General features: G+C 38.5%; 1 protein-coding gene across 3 annotated transcripts in view; it reads right to left on the bottom strand.

The window, feature by feature from the left end:
- Nucleotides 1-21,506, bottom strand: part of CERS6 (ceramide synthase 6) — a 318,012-nt gene that overhangs the window by 209,138 nt on the left and 87,368 nt on the right. For all 3 annotated transcript variants that reach the window (XM_082465153.1, XM_082465155.1, XM_082465154.1), the window contains exons 2-3: nt 20,592-20,697; nt 6,596-6,726 (exon numbers count right to left, since the gene is read on the bottom strand). In XM_082465153.1, the coding sequence (XP_082321279.1) occupies nt 6,596-6,726; nt 20,592-20,697 (237 nt within the window). The remainder of the gene's footprint in view (nt 1-6,595; nt 6,727-20,591; nt 20,698-21,506) is intronic.

Genomic DNA, 21,506 nt, shown 5'->3' with positions numbered 1-21,506 from the left:
AGCCCTGGTCTGGGAAGATCCCACATGCCGCGGAGCAACTGGGCCCGTGAGCCATAATTACTGAGCCTGCGCGTCTGGAGCCTGTGCTCCGCAACAAGAGAGGCCGCGATAGTGAGAGGCCCGCGCACCGCGATGAGGAGTGGACCCCGCTTGCCGCAGCTGGGGAAAGCCCTCGCACAGAAACGAAGACCCAACACAGCCAAAAATAAATAAATTAATAAATTAAAAAAAAAAAAAGTTGTTCATCAATCCAAGGACTGTTGTGTATTAATGGGAAATAATCACCATCACAACAGTAACAAAAGAACTCAATCCTGTACTTTTCAAGAACTAAGAGGTTATCCTTCAATTTTATGACCCATTTTTTCCAGACTCATGATCAGCATCAATGAGTTGCTTATCATATATCCCAGTACTAAAAAAATGAAGATGCCATTTCTCTAGAAGATAAGATAATACTTTCTTATTCTCCCCTTCAAAAACTACATTGATCTTCAGGAGAACTTTGGTGGTAAACTTTGTAAATCATGTCATGATCTGATGGAAAAAATAATCAAAGCTGAATTTTCTCTTTGGCAAAATTTCACCCATCATCAGACTGTAGAATACATGGAAGATTCTAAAACAGTTTATAATAATTCAGTTGGGTTTTTTTTGCAAACAGGTGGCTGGGTTATAAAAACTTGTTGAATATATTCACCACACAATTTCCTGAGATCAAAGACCTAAACAGCCCTATTCCCTCTCCCCACCCCCATCAATTATTAGGCTCCACTTTCTTACTGAGGTCACAAGACAGCACTGCTGACTTGTCCAAGTAAAACAGCTACCAAATAAAAATAGTGACTGAGATGGTGGCATGAGGGTAACTAGTTAAGCCACTCTTTCCTCTTTGCTGAGTTATCCTTACTTCAGTGGAATCACAAATTAAGAAGATCACAGAGGGGCTCCTTTGCAGAAATAAAGTCACAATTCCAAAAGGGTCCCAGATTTCAGTCAATCTGCTACCACTGAACAGAAGCAACCAACTATGGCAGCATTTGGGGTAGTTTTAATCAGCATCAACTCTAAAATGGAATTCCTAAAGAAAAGACAATCTTGGGCCCTCATCTTACGACAAGACTCCACACAGAGCAAACTGCAACCCAAATGAATTACAGTTGACCCTTGAACGACATGGGTTTGAACTGCGCAGGTCCACTTATATGCAGATATTTTTTCAACAGCAAACACTAAAGTACTACCCTATCCAAGGTCGGGTGTATCTGCAAATGCAGAACCATGGATGCCGAAGAACCACAGATATGGAGGATGAAATGGAAAATCACACAAGGATTTTCGACTGCTTGGAGGGTCGGCCCCTGACCCCCACTGCTGTTCAGAGGTCAACTGTAGTACCAATCTGTGGAGTGTGAATACTCCTTGCCCTATACTTTCAGGTTAGCATATGAGAGATTTATCCGTCCGGTCAATTGGAGACTGATCAAATGAGAGCCATATATAATGTGTACTCCTGATGCGTGCTATTAAATGTACTGCGCAATATTCAAAAATGATGAGCACAGGTGCTCTCAGTGAGAGAGAAGCCACTTATTCTGAAAACTTTATTTTTTATTGAAAATATTATTTATTTTTATATTATCTTGATGCAATTGTTGGAGGAGGAAAGCAAAGCTTCAGTAGCCTCAAACTGTGATCCCCCAGCTAAATGGCTCCCACTTAGAACCAGTTTCTCCTAAAATGTCTCACATGCTATCTCATTTTTACAAATCCTTCACTCCCTCTTGAAAATCTCTATTTCAGTTGCCAATAAGGATTTAAATGCTTCTGGAAGAAACATTCATCAAAACTAACACAGCTGTTGATGACTGACATCAAGCATGAAGGAAAAAAAAAAAATCACATCCATGTTTCAACACACTACTTGCTGAACAATTTCTACTCGGTCCATCTGTATTAAACGGGTGTGCCAAAAATTGGACACGCCAGCAGATGGCTACCAGCACTGTTTGGCATGCCTACTGGTGCTGTTCTATACTGCCAAAAGATGAACTACGATTCCCCTGAAGGGATTCTATAGTTTCTAAAATAGTAACTTATGTAACAGAAAAACTATAGAATCTTTTCATTTGGGCCCTAGATCTACAAGCCCCAGATTTGTGCTGTCCTGCCTTCTAATTTGATTTTTAGTACTTTTGAACAGCAGTCATCTCCTTTCAGAGATTAGTGGTTCTTTTTTTTTTTTTTGGAATCGGTTTATTTAAATTTTACAGAAACCTGATTAAAGTATGCAATTATAAGTCCAGTAACAATTCTACAAAAATGCACATACAATGCCAGAATTTCTTAAAAGTAACTAATATCATATTCTTGTTTTGCATTAAACATGCAAGACATGTCATGTCTTCCTTATGACAGATTAGTGCTTCTTAACCAGGCATGTGTTATTATATGTACTCAGGGTATTCCTTCCAAGGTAGACATGTCCAGACCCCACCTGGGTCACCACGCTGAATCAGACACCCTTGGGGTGGAGCTTAGGCATGTGTATTTTGAAAAGCACACCAGGTGGTTGTAAAGGGCATCCCTGGTTAAAAACAACTTTTCCAGATCGTTTTTTATACTGACAAGCAAATAACTATGACATACACATGAGTACACATGGACCAATATAATTCTGCTTAATTCCTCAGGGTGTTGTCTAAATGTTCTCCTTTGCCACCCCAATCTTTCCTCTGAATTCTTGCCATTGAAATCGTCCCACTCTTCGGTCATTTTCCCAGATTTGGGCAATTTCCAAATTTTAGGCCAAACGGTGTCTATATTAGGCACTCTTCATTTTGGGAGGCAGGATGCCAACTTAGATCAGCAGACCATTCCAAAACAATGCCTTCGTAACGTACAGTCACTTAACAAATACTTACTCAGCAGAGTCTATATGCTGTGGTAAAGGCTGAGAAGAATGTAAGAAAAACAAGATGCGGTTCTTGTGTCCTCAAGGAGTACGTGTGAAACAAGTAGGGTGAAAATATACAGACAAGCTAAGAAAAGCTAAATGATCACATAAAGAAAGCATGTTGATTCAGTATTAAATGACTAGTACTTACAATAAAAACTCTTGAGAATTCAGAAGAACTACTGCTTACTCCAGACCCAACTGTCATGGCACATTACTGAGAAGGCCTGCAGTTTGAAGAACGGGCAGGGGATAAATAGTTGGGGCAGAGGAATGCAGGTGTTCCATGCCAGGAACACAGCACAAACCAGGGCAGGAATGAGAAAAGTATGGACAGTGAAAATACAGCCCTCTGGAAGGAAGGGGGTCATTTGGGTGACTGATACCAAATAGATGGAAGCCAGGTTCTAGCTTTCAGACTAAGGAGCCTAATATTTATCTTAGAGTTGTAGAAAAAAAAAAAATTTTTTTTTTTTTTTAAATTTTTGGCTGTGTTGGGTCTTCGTTGCTGCACGTGGGCTTTCTCTAGTTGCGTCGAGCAGGGTCTACTCTTCATTGAGGTGTGCAGGCTTCTCCCTGTGGTGGTTTCTCTTGTTGAGGAGCACAGGCTCTAGGAGCACGGGCTTCAGTAGTTGTGGCTCACAGGCTCAGTAGTTGTGGCTCACGGGCTCTAGAGCGCAGGCTCAGTAGTTGTGGTACACGGGCTTAGTTGCTCTGCAGCATGTGGGATCTTCCCGGACCAGGGAACGAACCTGTGTCCCCTGTATTGGCAGGCGGATTCTTAACCACTGCACCACCAGGGAAGCCCCAGTCATTAAGTTTTAAAGTAACAGATCATGGACACAGTAGTATTTTAGGAAAATTATTTTTTTTGTAGCAAATAAAATATCTATGAGTATGAGATAAAGAAGAGACCTGGGAGAGCAATTAGGATCGGGGCCATAGCAGTTGGCTTTACAAAGAACTAATGGAAGTCAGTGGCTAATTGGGTTGAGTTTCCAGCTGTAACAGAATAAAGGCATGAAAATAGGAGAAAAAAGGGAAGTCAGGAGTAGAAGCAAATCAGAGTTGCCTGTGGGAGACAGCAGAACGATGGCTCAAAAGAAACCTCTGCACTGGACACATGGCTTTGGAAGTAGTTGGTGAGAGGAGAGAACTTCTACAGAGAGGGTAGAAGATAGGATGAGGGAAACAAAGGGTTAACCTGGAGAAGTAGCCCATTAAAGACCCAGGGAAAATGTAGAATAAACAATGAAAACAAAAGCCCTCGGAAAGGCAAGAGTAAAACCTAGTGGCAACTCAGAAGCCAAGGAGGTAAAGAGTTTCAAAACAAAGTTCATGGGGCTTTCCTGGTGGCGCAGTGGTTAAGAATCCGCCTGCCAATGCAGGGGACACGGGTTCGAGCCCTGGTCCGGGAAGATCCCACATGCCACAGAGGAACTAAGCCCGTGCGCCACAACTACTGAGCCTGCGCTCTAGAGCCCATGAGCCGCAACTACTGAGCCCGTGTGCCACAACTATTGAAGCCCGTGTGCCTAGAGCCCGTGTTCCACAACAAGAGAAGCCCGTCCACCGCAACAAAGAGTAGCCCCCACTCGCCGCAACCAGAGAAAGCCCGCGTCCAGCAACAAAGACCCAACTCAGCCAAAAATAAATAAATAAATAAATTTCTTAACAAAGAAAGTTCATCAACATAGTCTTCTGAAACAGAGAGGTCAAGGTCACCGGTATGGACTCAAGTTCTAGTCCCAGGAACCCTGCCGTGTGCCCTAATGCACAGCTGATCTTTCTCCTTTAATCTCTACTGCCTGTCCATACCAACCGTACAGCACACATATACGTTTAGTTTTTTAAATCTATCATGGATTTTAAAAACTAAAATATCTACACATATGCAGATATTCTGTCACATCTCATACAAAGCTTCTTGAGGGAAAAAGTCATAATCGATACTGATACACCGATACTGATACATCGATACGGATACACCGTTCACCCGCACTGTGCCTTCACATTACCATGCCTCCAGCTATCATTTAGAAATAGTTTTAACTAAGTATTAACTATGACCATCCTGGTGATTGTGGTATGCAGATAAAGACCAGCTGAATTCAGGGAGAAGACACAGACACCAGTACAGTGTCAAGCCCTACTATTCAAAGTGTGGTCAATGGACCAGTGGCATCACCTGGGAACTTGTTAAAAATGCAATTTCAGCTGCCATACCAGAGCAACTGAATCAGAATCTGCATTTTAACAAGATCCAGGTGACCGACTCCTATGCATACTGGCCTAGAAACTGGTGTCAACTCAGTATAGTATGCAAAGGGAGAGCACTGAGTTACCAAAGAAGTTAGTTGGAGGAGGGGAAGATGGCACATGAGTTTCAGCACACGGGCACGTGCTTAGTTGCTACTTCGTCTGCTCAGACCTGCAGCTCGGCGTTGGAGCCCAGGCCCTTTGCATATGTGGCGCAACCAGGCCAGGAAACAATTCCGGCTTTTGATCAGGAACCCAGATGCATAAGTCCTTCTTCCATTAACTGCCACTAAGTTCATTATAGGAAGGGCTTATGCAGATTCTATCTGCTAGGTTGTTTTTCCAGGCTTTATAAATATTCTGACCTCCTGAAGACCCTGTTTATGCTCCCCATATTTATCCAACCCTAGGATTTATGATAGTATTCTGCCTCTCATTCGTTTCTCCCATAAAATTAGGTTCCCCTCTAGGCTTTAGATTGCAATTGCTAAAATACTTTTTCAGAATAATTGAAAGCTAAACCTGAAAATGCAACTTTAACCCCAAATGGAAAGAGCTACACTGACAGCATTGTTGTTTAAGTGACCAGGTGTCAGGGAAAAGCTCCCAAAGGAAAGAACCATTAGACAAAGGCACAGTCATATCTCAAAGGATGAAGACCAAATGGAGAAACAAGTCTCAAAGCAGAATCTTCCCTTTGTTGGGGATGCGCTCGATGCGTCAATATTTCTTTCTCTAACTTTCCTATAGATATATGTATTGAGTGTCACTATTTCAAAATATCGCTGTGCTCGAAGAGTTCTCTGTGCGTCTTTTATTATTTATAACAGCTTTATCGACTTATAATTTACACACCATAAAGTTCACATTTCAGAAATGGAAGAGACTTTCATTCCATCCCCCACTTCAAGCAATGCTTCATTAAACTCACCCAGGAATATAATACAGCCATTTCTTAAAACTCTAGGAAGACAGGCCATCATCATGACCCTCCAATAATATATCCTAGTATCTCAGCTTTTATCAGTGGAAAGAACATCTTGACTAAGCCCCCTCTATTAAAATGCAAACTATAAAAGTGATGGCATTTCGTGCCATATTTTAAAGGTGGCTGATTAAAAATACCACTGTAGGCCCTTGTAATCTGCCGGCTGTGTTGAAACTCCATTAGGAAGCAAACCTCATTTACTGCATCCAAAGTGGAAATCACAAATTCCAACAAACTACTACCTCCCAGTTTTTCGTGGACTACTTTCTTCCACCAGATGGCATGCTTTTGGGGGGCTGCTGGAGCCTGCACTGAGCTGTTATTTTTCACCTCAGGGATGGTATGAGTAAGTTAGGCAGGTTTTTCTTTCACAAAGAAAAACAGCAACTCACATGCTCTCACAGAACCTCTTCAGTGTGCTTGGCTTCTCCTGGTTGCGTCTTTGTCGGAACCAGCGTTGAATGCTGCGAACGTCCCAGTCCAGCTGCTTGGAGAGGCCCTCCAATCTCTTTTCATCAGGATGCTATGAAACAAGGTACCAGGAAAATCATTTTCATCTTCACCATGAACACATCTGCCCTTGTCTATATTGGAGATATTTGTTTTTCCTGTATTTTCTAACTGCTACTGAGATTTCTATATTGACCACTGAGGACCCAGGACTTCCATCAGCAGCATGAACGTAAACAACCACTTAGGACAAGAGAAGTTACTCATTATGAAACAACACTGAAAAATATGAATCTCACTCTAATGCTGGTACTTCTTACAGCAACGAAGGTTCGATGGAACAGCCAGCTGGCCGAGTTAGCTCCGCCAGCCTTCAAGGAAAGGAGTTAGGTGAAGGTGAATTTGCAAAAAGACATCTTTCAAATATTTCACTTTCTAATGAAAAAATGCTGTACCCATTATCACATATCAGGATAATGCAGGACAGAAAAAAAGCATGGAATAATCCCCAAATACCTCACCTTAGACTAAGGTACCAATTCCACTTACAAAACATGTTTTCTCTTTAGTCTCCCCTCTCCTTGGTTCTTCACACATTCCTCTTCTATTCCTTTCTTGGTCATCCTTTTGACCAGAACTCCATCAAACTTTTTACAATGACTACACATTACTTGAAGATGCAAACTTGGTAAAGTAGAAAGAGAAGCTATCAATATTTATGCTTGCCATATGATGACATTACTCTGCTTCTCGCTCTCATTTCTATAACATTAGGAGATGACAGACGTAGGTTCAACTCCTTGTTCCAATGAACTCTCTGAGCCTCAGTTTCCTTACCTGTTCAAAAGAAGGTTATTTATCCACCTAAACGGTGGAATGTAAAAATGTATGCAAATCTCAGTACATGTTAGTTCTGTCCCTCCTCTCTCTTCGGTGTCTCAGAGAGCATCCTGCCAACAATTACGTGAGGGCGACCTGCCGTACAACAAAACTAAACGGAGTTAGTTCTACTCCTTTATTTATTCTACCTTTGCTTTACAATTAAGGAGATGTTAATAATCAGAGAACAGAACCAAAAGTGGGGTAGGGAAGGCAGGCCAAACAGCTGTCAAGTTATAAGGGCGGAATGTACATGTGACTCCTTTCTAAAGCCTCTCAAGAAATTCAGAGTGTCAGACACACAGGAAACACAGCAAATGGCCTTAATGTTATGACCGAGGTTATAAAATGTGCTGAGCTTGTGTCTGTAAAAGTTATTTGTGAACTTTCAGTGCGGTGTGTACTTTGAGGTGTTTTTCTTAGAAGTCAGGACACCGTCTACACTCTCCTTCCGTGTCTCTCAATTAGAAAATATGGGAGAGAGAAAATACACAGCCTACAATATACCTTGGCTATACCATTTTCTTAAAGGAATTCATTTTTAATTTTCATTCATTTTCTAAGTCTATTCAACAGGTAAAGCGTTCACATGGTTCACAAAATAAAAATTATCCCCAATTTCACCTTCCATTTTGTTCCTGTTCTCTCAGTTCCTACTCTCCCCTTCCTACCAGGTAACAGGTTATTCAATCAATTTCTTTCCAAAGTTATCTTACCAAATATAAACAAATTTGAATATGCATTCTTATGTCTCCCCACCACCACCTTCACACAAATGGTTCTATTATTCTGGACTTTGGGTTTTTCACTTTACAATGTATCTTGGAACATTTCCACATCAAAATATTGGGAACGCCCTCCTTCTTTTGTAGAACCGTAAGGACATGCCATAATTTACTTATCCACTCCAATATTAATGCGCACTTAGGTAGCTTCCGAACTTCTACCACTACAAACAATGCTGCAATAAATAACCTTGTCATGGGTTTTTTTACACACATATATAGAGAGATAAATTCCTGTAAGTGAACGTTGGAGATGAAAGGGTCCATGCATTTGCAATTTTTTTAGATAGTGAAAAATTACTGTCACCAATGATTTTACCAATTCATACTCTCACAAGCAAGAGTACCCATTTCCCAAAGCCTCATCAACAAAGTATGTTATTGGATTTTTCCATTTTTTTCTATCCTGATATATAAAAAGTAGTATCTCAGTATATCTTTAATTTGGTTTCCTCTTTTTATGAAAGAAGGATATTTTCTTGTGTTTTAAAACCATCTGTATTTCCTCTTTAGAACAGTCTTTTCATATCTACTGTCCATATTTTTCTTGATCTGCAAGTAATTTGTTTATTGATTTGTAGAAGTTCTTCAATTATTAGAGTGATCAAACCTCTATCTGTACCATAAACTGCATAGTATGTACTAATGTGTCACTTGAGTTTTAGAATTAGCTTATGGTGCATTTTGCTTGTGTTTTTTACTTGCAGAAGTTTTTAAAATCATGTTTGAATTTATCAATTTTTTCTGTTATAGCTTCTGTATTTGGGGTCATAAGTAGAAAAGCATTCCCTACTCTGAAAATCCAAGAAATTCTCCTACATTTACAGCTTTGATTCTAATACATTTACAGTTTTGATTCTTACATTCAATCTTTAGTACATTTGGAATATATCCTGGTATACAGTGGGAGGTATGAATCTAATTTTAATTCTTTCCAAATGGCTACCCAGACAGGCCAGTACCATCATTCATGTTTTCTCCATGAGAAATCAAATCTATTCTCCCACCGTTCTATTACTCATGTGCCAGTACATATGGTCAGGTTACTCAGAAATCCTTATTTATTTTTCTATATGAACTTTAGAATTAGCTTGTCTAGTTTCAAAATAAACGGGAAAACAAGAAAACCTGTCGGTATTTATAATGAGATTATACCAAGTTCTTATACTAGCGTAGGGTGACTTGATATCTTTAACTGAATTTGTCTTTTGTGTCCTTCACAATGTTTGAAAATTTTCCTCACATACCTTGCACATCCTTATTACATTGATTCCTAGGGATATCATCTTTTTTGGTTTCTATTATAATTAAGAAATTTTCTTATATCTTCTAACTGCTTATTGTGTGTGTGCATGTGTGTGTGTATGGTAACTAATTTTGTGCTAACATTTTGTAATGTTTATGGTAGTTTTTCACTTGATTCCCTTAATTTTCCAGGTATACAGTCATGTAATAGGATATTACTAGAATGTAAGGTCTATAAACAAAGGAAATTTTTTGTATCTTTTTTCACCAGTACCTAGAATATAGTTGGGACTTAATAAATACCTCTTGAATGCATGAATAAATTGTCACATAGCAATAGCTTTACCTCCTCTTTTCTAATTTTTATGCCTTTATTTTCCTTCTTTTATCTATTTGCTAATGAAATGTAAAACTTAGCACAATGTATGACAGTGTTTATAAGCATCCCTATCTGTTCCAGACTTTAGTAGGAATATCACAATGTTTTTCTCATTAAGAGGCCAGATTTGGAGCTGATATACAAGTGTATTTATCATGTAAATGAAACCACCTATCCCTAGTTAGATTGTTTTATCTTAATCAAAATGATGTTAGATTTCAGAATCCATGGAGGTGATCATCTACTTTTTTTCTTTATGTCAATTAACATGACAAATTACAAAAATAGATTTTTTTAATACTGAATACAGGGAAGGCCTTGCATTCCTAGAATAAGTCGTACTTGGTGATGATGAATAATTCTTTTAATATGCTGCAAAGTTCAGTTTGTGATTTTTTTATTTGGGACTTTTCATCAATATTAATAATCACAATTGGTCTCTAGTCTTATTTTTTAGTGAGATACTTATTAGACTTTGAGATTACATAAAATTAGAATCTGGATGATTTTCTTAATTTTCTGTACTTCGGTATAGTTTAAAATAGCATTGGGATTATCTGCTCTTTAAGAGTGTTAGAATTTTCTTGTGATAACACACATATGTAGTTGGTAAATTATATTTTCCTAGAATAATTTTCATCTTATCCAAGTGTTTATATTTTATTTGCCATGTTAATAGTAATATATCCTTTTTATTTTCCTCAATTTATGTGATTGTTGATTATGTTAATTGCTATGTTCTTAACTTGTGCTTTGTTTTTTTCTTGATTGGGTTAGTTGACTTTCTGTTAAAAAAAAAAAGTAAACAGTTACCTCTGGATTAATTTTCAATACTACAGTTTTACTAACTCAATTTCTATGTTTATCTTTATTAATTTCTTCCTTCTGTTTGCCTTCATTTATTTTGTTGTTATTTTTCCAATGTTTAAGTAAGTGGTTAAATATATATATATTTATATAAGTGGTTAAACTTATATATATAAGTTTTCATCTGAGCACTACCTTGGCATGGTACCATAGCACAGTAGTGCTTTCATCACTGTTTTCTAAATATCCTGAAATTTTATTTTTACACAAAAGTTGATTAAGAAAGCAAGAGTCTTTCTGTTTTCTGATTTCTCATATTAGTAAACTGTGCCTATTTTTAAAATGTATTACCATTTTTTATATAATAAAAGGTCAAGTTTTAAAAATATTTAACAGGCACTTGAAAAGAAAGTATAGTCTCTATATTCAGAATACAGGGTTCTAAATGTACCTGTCAGGAGCTTCCCTGGTGGTGCAGTGGTTAAGAATCTGCCTGCCAATGCAGGGGACACGGGTTGGAGCCCTGGTCCGGGAAGATCTCACATGCCGCGGAACAACTAAGCCCGTGCACCACACTGAGCCTGCACTCTAGAGCCCACAAGCCACAACTACTGAGCCCACGTGCTTCAACTACTGAAGCCCGTGCGCCTAGAGCCCGTGCTCTGCAACAAGAGAAGCCACCGCAATAAGAAGCCTGCACACCACAACGAAGAGTAGCCCCCGCTCACCGCAACTAGATAAAGCCCGCGCGCAGCAACACAGACAAAAATAAATAAATACAAATGAATTTATTTTTAAAAAAATTTTTAAATTAAGAAAAAATAAATATACCTGTCAGATCTTCCTCATTAATTATGCTTCTTAGAATTAATTGCTATATTGTTTTATATTTTATATATTCTGTTTTATATTTTGACCTGTCATGACCGAGAGGTAAATTAAAATTTCTTACTATTATTAAATAATTCCTTCTTTCATTATTTTTTATAAGTATATGGATATGCTGGTATTCAATGCATATATATTCATAACCATTTTATCTTCATTGTGAATTGTATCCTTTGGCAATAAAAAGCCAATTCTTCATTTCACTTAATCCTTTTGGTCTACTTTCTTTATTATTTATATTTGCCTGTATACTTTTACTCATACTCTTATTTTTAATATCTGTAATTACTTTATCTGAAGGGGGTCTCTTATAAGGTATGTGACCCAAATCTGAATTATTTTTTTATTAGATGAGTTAAACCCATTTACATGCATTGATATAATTTATAAATTTGTTATACTTACCTCACATTAATTATGTTTTCTGTTTTCATAATTTAATTTTTTTTTAATTTTAACAAACCAAATATGGTTGATTTTCCTTTGTTTTTTGTGGGCAATTTTTATTCTAGTGGTTATCCATACAATCATAATACTCTTCTATTTGTTTTCAGTCAATAAAAATTCCAAATGAGCAATATTTAAAACTAGCATATTTCTTCTTCCTTCCCCACCTACTATTAGTCAATAATTTTATCTCTCTTAGAGTTTACTCTTGTACTATTAAATATGCTTCTACTTCTATTACTCAGTTTGGCTGCTTAAACTGATAAGCTTTGACTCCCGGCTACTAGAGCTTATGCAATTAGTGAATTTATTCTACCTCCCACCTTCCTTCCCTTTTCCTGCTCAGTTATTGTTACCTGTATCATTTCTACATTGTGAGAACATATAATGCTTACATTATGTTCTGTCATCCTAATCATCACATTTCTTTCTATCTTAGTTCTACAGTTTAAATGTATTCAAAACTTGCCAACATTCCCAGTAATCTCTTGGTCAGCTAAAATTAATGATTATAATAGTTTCTTTAAAAAAGGACTCATGGGAACAATTCCTCCAAATTTTTGCAAGTTCTAATCCTTTTGTCTTTAGCCTTTACACTATAAAAACAATTTACCTAAATATAAAATTCTTAGTTCCCATTTTCCTTGAAAATATTGGAAATGTTGTCCTATAGAATATTGCTACAGAGAAGACTAAAGCCATGCTGATATTTTCCTAGATAAATGATTTAATTTTTTGCTTGGCTGCTCAAAGAATTATTTCCTTTATATTTCAAGTCTATTTTTAATAATATAAGTCTTGGCATAAACCTTCTCGGGTCAACTTTTACTACATTTTTATTAACATATTAATATAAATCTCCATTTATTTTAGGAAATTTTTCTTCACATCTCTCTCAATACTTACTCTACTTTGCTTTTCCTTAAGAGATTCCAATTATACAGATGCTAGCTCTGCTTGGTCTATATATCTAATTATTTTTAGCTCTTTTTCATTTCATTTATTTCAGCTTTATTATCTCTATCTCCCATGTTCCCCACTGAGATTTCTGCAGTGTCTAGTGTTTCCTGTGTTCTTTCCAAATTTGTCTTCATTTCTGTGATAGCTTTAGTACGTTTTTCCTGAACCAACCAGCTCACATTGCATCTCTTCCTGTTGACCAACTGTTTTTTTTCTTTAGGTCTTGTATTTCTTTTATTGTGATCCTCCTTACAGAGTTATTGCTTTTTTTAAAATTTATGGTAAACTATTTGATCTCAACTTTCAGTTGCCCTGTGGCCTCATTTTTCCAGTGATTATTTCTGTTAGTAAGCAATGCTACGAATTCTTTTTCTTATCTTTGATGCTGTGTGTTTCTTCTTTATTACCCATCATTGAGTGAGTTGGATTGTCTCGACCAGCTCCAAGGAGGGTGCTTTTGTAGTTTAGCTGCCTCCGAGGTACAATGCCTCTGGAAAATGTGCCATCCACAAGGTTTTCTGTGTACTTCTTCCCTGAATTAAACTGAGTCTGGGAGAGCATCTGCCAGCCTTGCTCACCAGTTCCTGTACCTAGTGTTGCAAACAGTGATACAGCTTTGGTCTCACCATTAGGAGGTGTCATTTTTGCTGGCTTTCCTGAAATCTACCCCCACAGGGCCCTCTATCCACACTTCATGCTCATCACTTCCTCCTACTTGGCTTCTGTCCAGCCTCAACTGTTTTTGTTTAGCTTTTATATATATTTTGAAATCTAGAGATATATATCTCTTAGTTTGCCAAAAATAAAGTTTGTGAGATTTTCCTTCTTTTTTTGTGTGCGTATATTTTTACTGTTGCGTTTTATAATTTTTCTCCATAGTTTTTTTCATTTCTTAAGATTTCCAAGGGAAAAAGTGAACATTTCTGACTTATATAGACATTTTTATACCAGAAATACCTAGGTTAATTTTAATAAACATAACCCATACAAGGATGGAGAAGAAAAATAAAAAGAAATAGGCATAAGAGGAGAATGAGGAAAAACAAATTATAGGAAATCTGCATATAATTTTTTAAATACAGTATAATATACCAAATGCAGATTATGATGTGATAATCTCATAATTCTCTAGATCATGAAACCTAGTTTCATAGCTGACATATATTTTTTTCCCTTAATGGCTCAAGAACTGATTTGATTGATTAGAAAATAAGGCTGTTGGGATTATAGATATAATATGTGCCAAAAGATAGATACATATATAAATCAATAGATAAACTGATTGATTCATTGATTTATCTCTATCTCATTCAGATAACTCTGGATATAGCCAGTTAAGAAACGTGAACTCAAAAATATTCACTCTAAAAAAAAAAAATAATAATAATATTCACTCTAAAGAGAAACAGTCATTCCATTCATTTGAGTAAGTCTGACAACTCATAATCACCGGTTCTTGGGGCCATCACAAGTCTACTGAATCAGGATCTCTAGAAATAGGGTGCAGCAATCTACATTTACCTCTCAGGCACTCCTAATGTAAATTAAAGAATGGGAGCACCTGGCCCAAATAAATGCTCCCTCATTAACTAACCGACTTACAGCCCAAGGTCACAACACTAAGAAGCAGCAGAGCCCATGTTCCAATATACCAGGTGTCTGCAACCCCTGGGCCATGGACCAGTACCAGTCCACGGCCTGTTAGGAACTGGGCCGCACAGCAGGAGGTGAGGGGCAGGCGTGAGTGAAGCTTCATCTGTATTTACAGCCGCTCCCCGTAACTCGCATTACCGCTTGAGTTCCTCCTCCTGTCAGATCAGCGGCAGCATTAGATTCTCATAGGAGCACGAACCCTACTGTGAACTGCGCATGCGAGGGACCTAGGTTGCGTGCTCCTTATGAGAATCTAATGCCTGATGATCTGAGATGGAGCTGAGGTGGTGATGCTAGCGCTGGGGAGTGGCTGCAAATACAGATTATCATTAGCAAAGAGGTTTGACTGCACAGAGACCATAATAAATCAATTGCTTGCAGACTCATATCAAAACCCTATCAGTGAGTCGCCAGTGACAACAAGCTCAGGGCTCCCGCTGATTCTGCATTATGGTGAGTTGTATAATTATTTCATTATATATTACAATGTAAGAATAATAGAAATAAAGTACACAATAAATGTAATGTGCTTGAATCATCCCAAAACCATTCCCCCCACTCCCAGTCTTCCATGAAACTGGTCCCTGGTGCCAAAAAGGTTGGGGATCACTGCAATATACTGCTCAGGTCCGATTCAAAAACCAATGCTTTCAACTATTTTGCAATAGAGGTAAGTTCTCTGAAATATTTATAAAATTTTAGATTTACAGAGGGAAAAAAAAGAGTGAGAAAGACAAGTAGATGTTACCTCAAAAGGAAAGACTGCTGGAGAATATGAAGGAGTTCAAATTTATCAGCTAATTTCATAGATGAGAATTGCTCAGTCAGGGCGCATGACCAGCGAACTCACACAGGGATCCTGATTCAGAAGGGCTCACACGTGGGGTTTAAAGTTCTCTGGGTGCCATCTTGAAATTCTTGATAATTTTGTTATGGGAATGGTGTTTTGCTTATGAAGTCCACTGGGATAGGGGAGCATGTGTCAGGGGTCCAGAGTCTTGGCTCACACACACTCCCGGCACTGCCCCCATATGAGTCTGGGTAACTTACGTCCCTGTCCCCGGCTCCCCAGAGACCCCAGCTTTCCCCTTCCCACTCCTGCCTAGTGACTACTGCTGCCCTGGGTGCAAACACGGAAAGGGATGGGATTAGATATGCACACCCCACGGTGTCTCAGTGTGGGGTATAGGGATGCCACCTGCACCCTGGGCTGGCAGTGTCCCAGTGCATTTGGTGGATGACTCAATGGGGACTAGCCTCTTGCTTACCCCAATCCAGGTACCTAGTGTGTCTTGGAGCAGAGTCTGCAATACACTGGGAGGTCCCCTGTCCACCATGGGTGGGGACAGTGGGCCCATGGAAAGGGGAGAGGCCTGCCTCAATTCCTCCCCCGGCCAGAGAAGGGCAGGCATGTTAGCCCAGGAGCTGGCAACTAGCTGCTGGCGATTAGCAGCAGCTAGTCAGCTGTGTGTGCACTAAATCACAGGGTGGGGTTCCTGGGTACCTGTCAGGATCTGCCCTTGCCTCTTTAGTATGCCTAAGGGGGCATGGCATGAAATACCAAATAAAATAAAAATCTTGACAGGTCAAGAGAAAGAAACTGTGCAAGAAAGGAAAAAGCTTTCTATTTTTATGCCTTTAATGGCACCTTTTTGTGCTTTCTGAACAAGGGGCCCTGCATTTTAGTTCTGCACTGGCCTCCAAAAATTATGTAGCCAGTCCTGTAAGGAGTAGATTTTAAGGGTTTTCACACTTGAAAGATGATAACCATGCCCTCCTCCAAGGTGACCTGGAACCACGGTCAAGGCCAGAATGCTGGACGAGCACTGTTCAAACTCTCCAAATCCTGCTACTTGTATTCTGGTCAACTGATCTGTTACTTTTTCATCTCACAACTAACACTGGAGAACGACAAAGAATTCAAGGAAAAATAGTTCCAACTTTGGCTGCATTTATGTTCAAAACCTGAGGCTTCTGCTTTAATCGTGTAGAAACTTCCAAAAGAATCACCTTGGAAACCAAGAGAATATGATCATTAAAATTAGCTAGAAGCAAATATCCTCCAGAGCAGTCAACCTGCCTGCAAAATCCTTTCATTACCTTTATAGAGAAAATTTCCCCAGTAACCATAATAAACGTAAAGCAAGGGAAATACAATGTCCACTGCAGGATTTCTAAAGGGAGGTATACATTTGGGTAGAAAATTCATTTTTCATGCATTTAGAGTAGTTCACAAGGTAAACACAAATATGTTGTCATCACATTTTTAAAAAATGAACCTTGTAACTCCCTACACATCTGCTTTTTTAGAGCAGAAAAAGGTGTTTGCTGCAGTAAATTGATATATTAAATAAAAATGCAAGTTTCTTCTTAACATTTTCTTCCTTTAAACACTATAGGACATGAGCCCCTTAAGGTTAGAAACTGGCAATCTAAAATCATCCCACGTCTAGGAATAAAATTACCTAAGGAGACAAAAGACCTGTATGCAGAAAATTATAAGACACTGATGAAAGAAATTAAAGACAATACAAATAGATGGAGAGATATACCATGTTCTTGGATTGGAAGAATCAACATTGTGAAAATGACTCTACTACCCAAAGCAATCTACAGATTCAATGCAATCCCTATCAAACTACCACTGGCATTTTTCACAGAACTAGAACAAAAAATTTCACAATTTGTATGGAAACACAAAGGACCCCAAATAGCTAAAGCAATCTTAAGAAAGAAAAACGGAGCTGGAGGAATCAGGCTCCCAGACTTCAGACTATACTACAAAGCTACAGTAATCAAGACAGTATGGTACTGGCAAAAAAACAGAAATATAGACCAATGGAACAGGATAGAAAGCCCAGAGATAAACCCACACACATTTGGTCACCTTATCTTTGATAAAGGAGGCAAGAATATACAGCAGAGAAAAGACACCCTCTTCAATAAGTGGTGCTGGGAAAACTGGACAGGTACATGTAAAAGTATGAAATTAGAACACTCCCTAACACCATACACAAAAATAAACTCAAAATGGATTAAAGACCTAAATGTAAGGCCAGACACTATAAAACTCTTAGAGGAAAACATAGGTTGAACACTCTATGACATAAATCTCAGCAAGACCCTTTTTGACCCACCTCCTAGAGAAATGGAAAAAAACCCAAAAATAAACAAATGGGACCTAGTGAAACTTAAAAGCTTTTGCACAGCAAAGGAAACCATAAACAAGATGAAAAGACAACCCTCAGAATGGGAGAAAATATTTGCAAATGAAGCAACTGACAAAGGATTAATCTCCAAAATTTACAAGCAGCTCATGCAGCTCAATATCAAAAAAACAAACAACCCAATCCAAAAATGGGCAGAAGACCTAAATAGACATTTCTCCAAAGAAGATATACAGACTGCCAACAAACACATGAAAGGATGTTCAACATCATTAATCATTAGAGAAATGCAAGTCAAAACTACAATGAGGGGGCTTCCCTGGTGGCGCAGTGGTTGAGAATCTGCCTGCTAATGCAGGGGACACGGGTTCGAGCCCTGGTTTGGGAGGATCCCACATGCCGTGGAGCAACTGGGCCTGTGAACCACAACTGCTGAGCCTGCGTGTCTGGAGCCTGTGCTCCACAACAAGAGAGGCCGCGATAGTGAGAGGCCCGCGCACCGTGATGAAGAGTGGCCCCCACTTGCCGCAGCTAGAGAAAGCCCTAGCACAGAAACGAAGACCCAACATAGCAATCAATCAATCAATCAATCAATCAATCAATCTTTAAAAAAAAAAAAAACTACAATGAGATATCATCTCACACTGGTCAGAATGGCCATCGTCAAAAAATCTACAAACAATAAATGCTGGAGAGGGTGTGGAGAAAAGGGAACCCTCTTACACTGTTGGTGGGAATGTAAATCGATACAGACACTATGGAGAACAGTATGGAGGTTCCTTAAAAAACTACAAATAGAACTACCATAGGACCCAGCAATCCTACTACTGGGCATATACCCTGAGAAAACCATAATTCAAAAAGAGTCATGTACCAAAATGTTCATTGCAGCTCTATTTACAATAGCCAGGACATGGAAGCAATCTAAGTGTCCATCAACAGATGAATGGATAAAGAACATGTGGCACATATATACAATGGAATATTACTCAGCCATAAAAAGAAACAAAATTGAGTTATTTGTAGTGAGGTGGATGGACCTAGAGTCTGTCATACAGAGTGACGTAAGTCAGAATGAGAAAAACAAATACCGTATGCTAACACATATATATGGAATCTAAGAAAAAAAAAATGGTCATGAAGAACCTAGGGGCAAGACTGGAATAAAGACACAGACCTACTAGCGAATAGACTTGAGGATATGGGGAGGGGGAAGGGTAAGCTGGGACAAACTAAGAGAGTGGCGTGGACATATATACACTACCAAACATAAAATAGATAGCTAGAGGGAAGCAGCCGCATAGCACAGGGAGATCAGCTCGGTGCTTTGTGACCACCTAGAGGGGTGGGATAGGGAGGGCGGGAGGGAGGGAGACGCAAGAGGGAAGAGATATGGGAACATATGTATGTGTATAACTGACTCACTTTGTTATAAAGCAGAAACTAACACACCATTGTAAAGCAATTATACTCCAATTAAGATGTTATAACCCAAAAAATAAAAAAAATAAAAATAAATATAATCATCCCACAAAAGTAAAATTCCATTTATTCTACTCTTTCCTAAAATTCCATTTATTCTACTCTTCTTCCTAGCAGAGGTGTTAAGAACACCAGGTGGTTTCTTCCACTTTTCCAGGAAAAATACCATTTTTAAAAGAATCGAGGGGGAAACCCTAGAGAATCCTGGCAGAAACGAAGACCATAAAATAAACAAACACGTTTGAATATTTGAATTAATAGTTTTAAGACAAGAGAGAAGCAATACGAAATGTTAGCAATACAAATACCAAAACCGGAATAAAATTTGCTTAACATGGCCAAATCACATCTTAGAAGCCTGAGTAATTCTCCCAGAAAAATGAAAGTGGGAAAAGGAACCATTCCATATACAAACACACGATACTTCTCATAGACTGTTAGGCTCCTTTTCTTCTTTCTTGTCCACGAAAGAGTAAGACAAGAGAGAGATATGAGTAAGAATCAGCTTTTTGGACGCTGTGATTTGCTTAATTTTTTATGGCCTTAGCTTGAGGGTTTCTGACTTCTGTCTTCCTCCCCTTTTTGTTCTTAAGGAAATACCAGCTGGCAGTGGATGGCAATCTTTCCCTCTATCTTCTCCCTGCCTCCTCTTCCCACTCCTGGTTTGGACTTTAACTCTCACCAGAGCGATCATCTCCTCTCCCGTTTTCTTCACAATGAATCTGTACTTTATAACTCTCCTGACCCTCGCTCCTCATGTCTTCATATTGCAGCTCTTCTCTCCTTCCATTATTCCCTTTTTTGTTCACCTGCCTGTGTATCACAACTGCTAGAACATATGGACAATGCTATAAGCAAACAGGCGCTTTTTCTCACAATACATTAATTATACTCCTCAGCTCTCCCCAAAGTCCCATCCAACTGTTACACATACATACTCTTTCATGTCATGTGAGATTAAGAGGCACAGAATTAGACCAATCACCATCTAATCTAGACTGTGCTTCACAGACAAGCTTCTCACATCACCTTGGGAGCAAACAATCAGGTCTCAAACACACCCACGTGTATTTGGCTTCTACGCTTTTTGGTCTAGTCACAATGCCTGTGTGCTTTCCAAGAGGACACTTTCACACACGAGGCTAGTCAAATGTTAGTTCTCAAACCCAAGAGAGAAGGAACTGAATGATTTCAGATTGAGAACAGTGGTCATGACAATTCATATCTCAGAAAAGGACAATCATACCTTTGTAATTGCAGTAAAAACCTTTTCCAGAATGGCATTTGGCTGAGCAATTTGTGGTCCATTGGCCTGAATGTTGAGGGCTATGGCACATGGTTTGGCTACAAATCTAAAAAAAAAAAAAAAAAAAAAAAAAAGACACAAGTTATTCTCTCTATAGCTGTTCTTAATGTCATCAGTTAAACATTACTCAACTGTCCCAATAAAGTGTTGATAGGATTTTATGGGTAGACATTATCAACATTCATATGTCAGTACCTTTAAAGCAGATTTAACTTTTTTTTTTCTCCTTTAATCTCCCAGCAGTAACAGTAAAAAAAGAAATCCTTTTAAAATATTGAAACCTCCTGATACTCAAGTTCTAATGAGACTGAACAGATAGAAAGACTATCAAATGACAAATATAAATCTGCGTGAGATACATAAACCAAAAAACCACGATTTTGAAATGACAATTTATATTCTTCTTACTAACAAGTCATGTTATATTTTTACTATGAGAAAGTGTTTACTAACCATCTGATTATACAGAAAGTATGCTTTTGATCAACCCTAGTCCAAAAATTCGCCATTTTGTCTCTATGATCAAAGTGTGCTATGTTCAGCCCCAATTCCTTAGGACAGCTTAAAATTCTCTATGCTTATTTGCTTCTTTCTCATAAACAATCATGAAAGGTGTCAAACAGCATGATGTCCCAGCCAAGCTGAAAAGTCTGAAATGATTATAAGCATCAGCTACACCGTTTTTATTGTAAGCAAATGATTATGTCAAGAAGAACAGGAAGACTTAGCTGTATTTCTGGCTGTGTTTGATGTATGAACAAGGCATGGGAGGAATGCAGGCAGAGGGCATGGGGCCCCAAAGTATGATGATGTCTCTAAAACTTTTTTAAAAAGAAAAGCATTGGGGCTTCCCTG

The sequence above is a fragment of the Balaenoptera physalus genome, assembly GCF_965194825.1.
Source record: "Balaenoptera physalus genome assembly, chromosome: 6".
Taxonomy (NCBI): Eukaryota; Metazoa; Chordata; class Mammalia; order Artiodactyla; family Balaenopteridae; genus Balaenoptera; species Balaenoptera physalus.
Note: the sequence above shows the minus strand (reverse complement) of the source record. Positions and strands in the feature narration are given on the sequence as shown.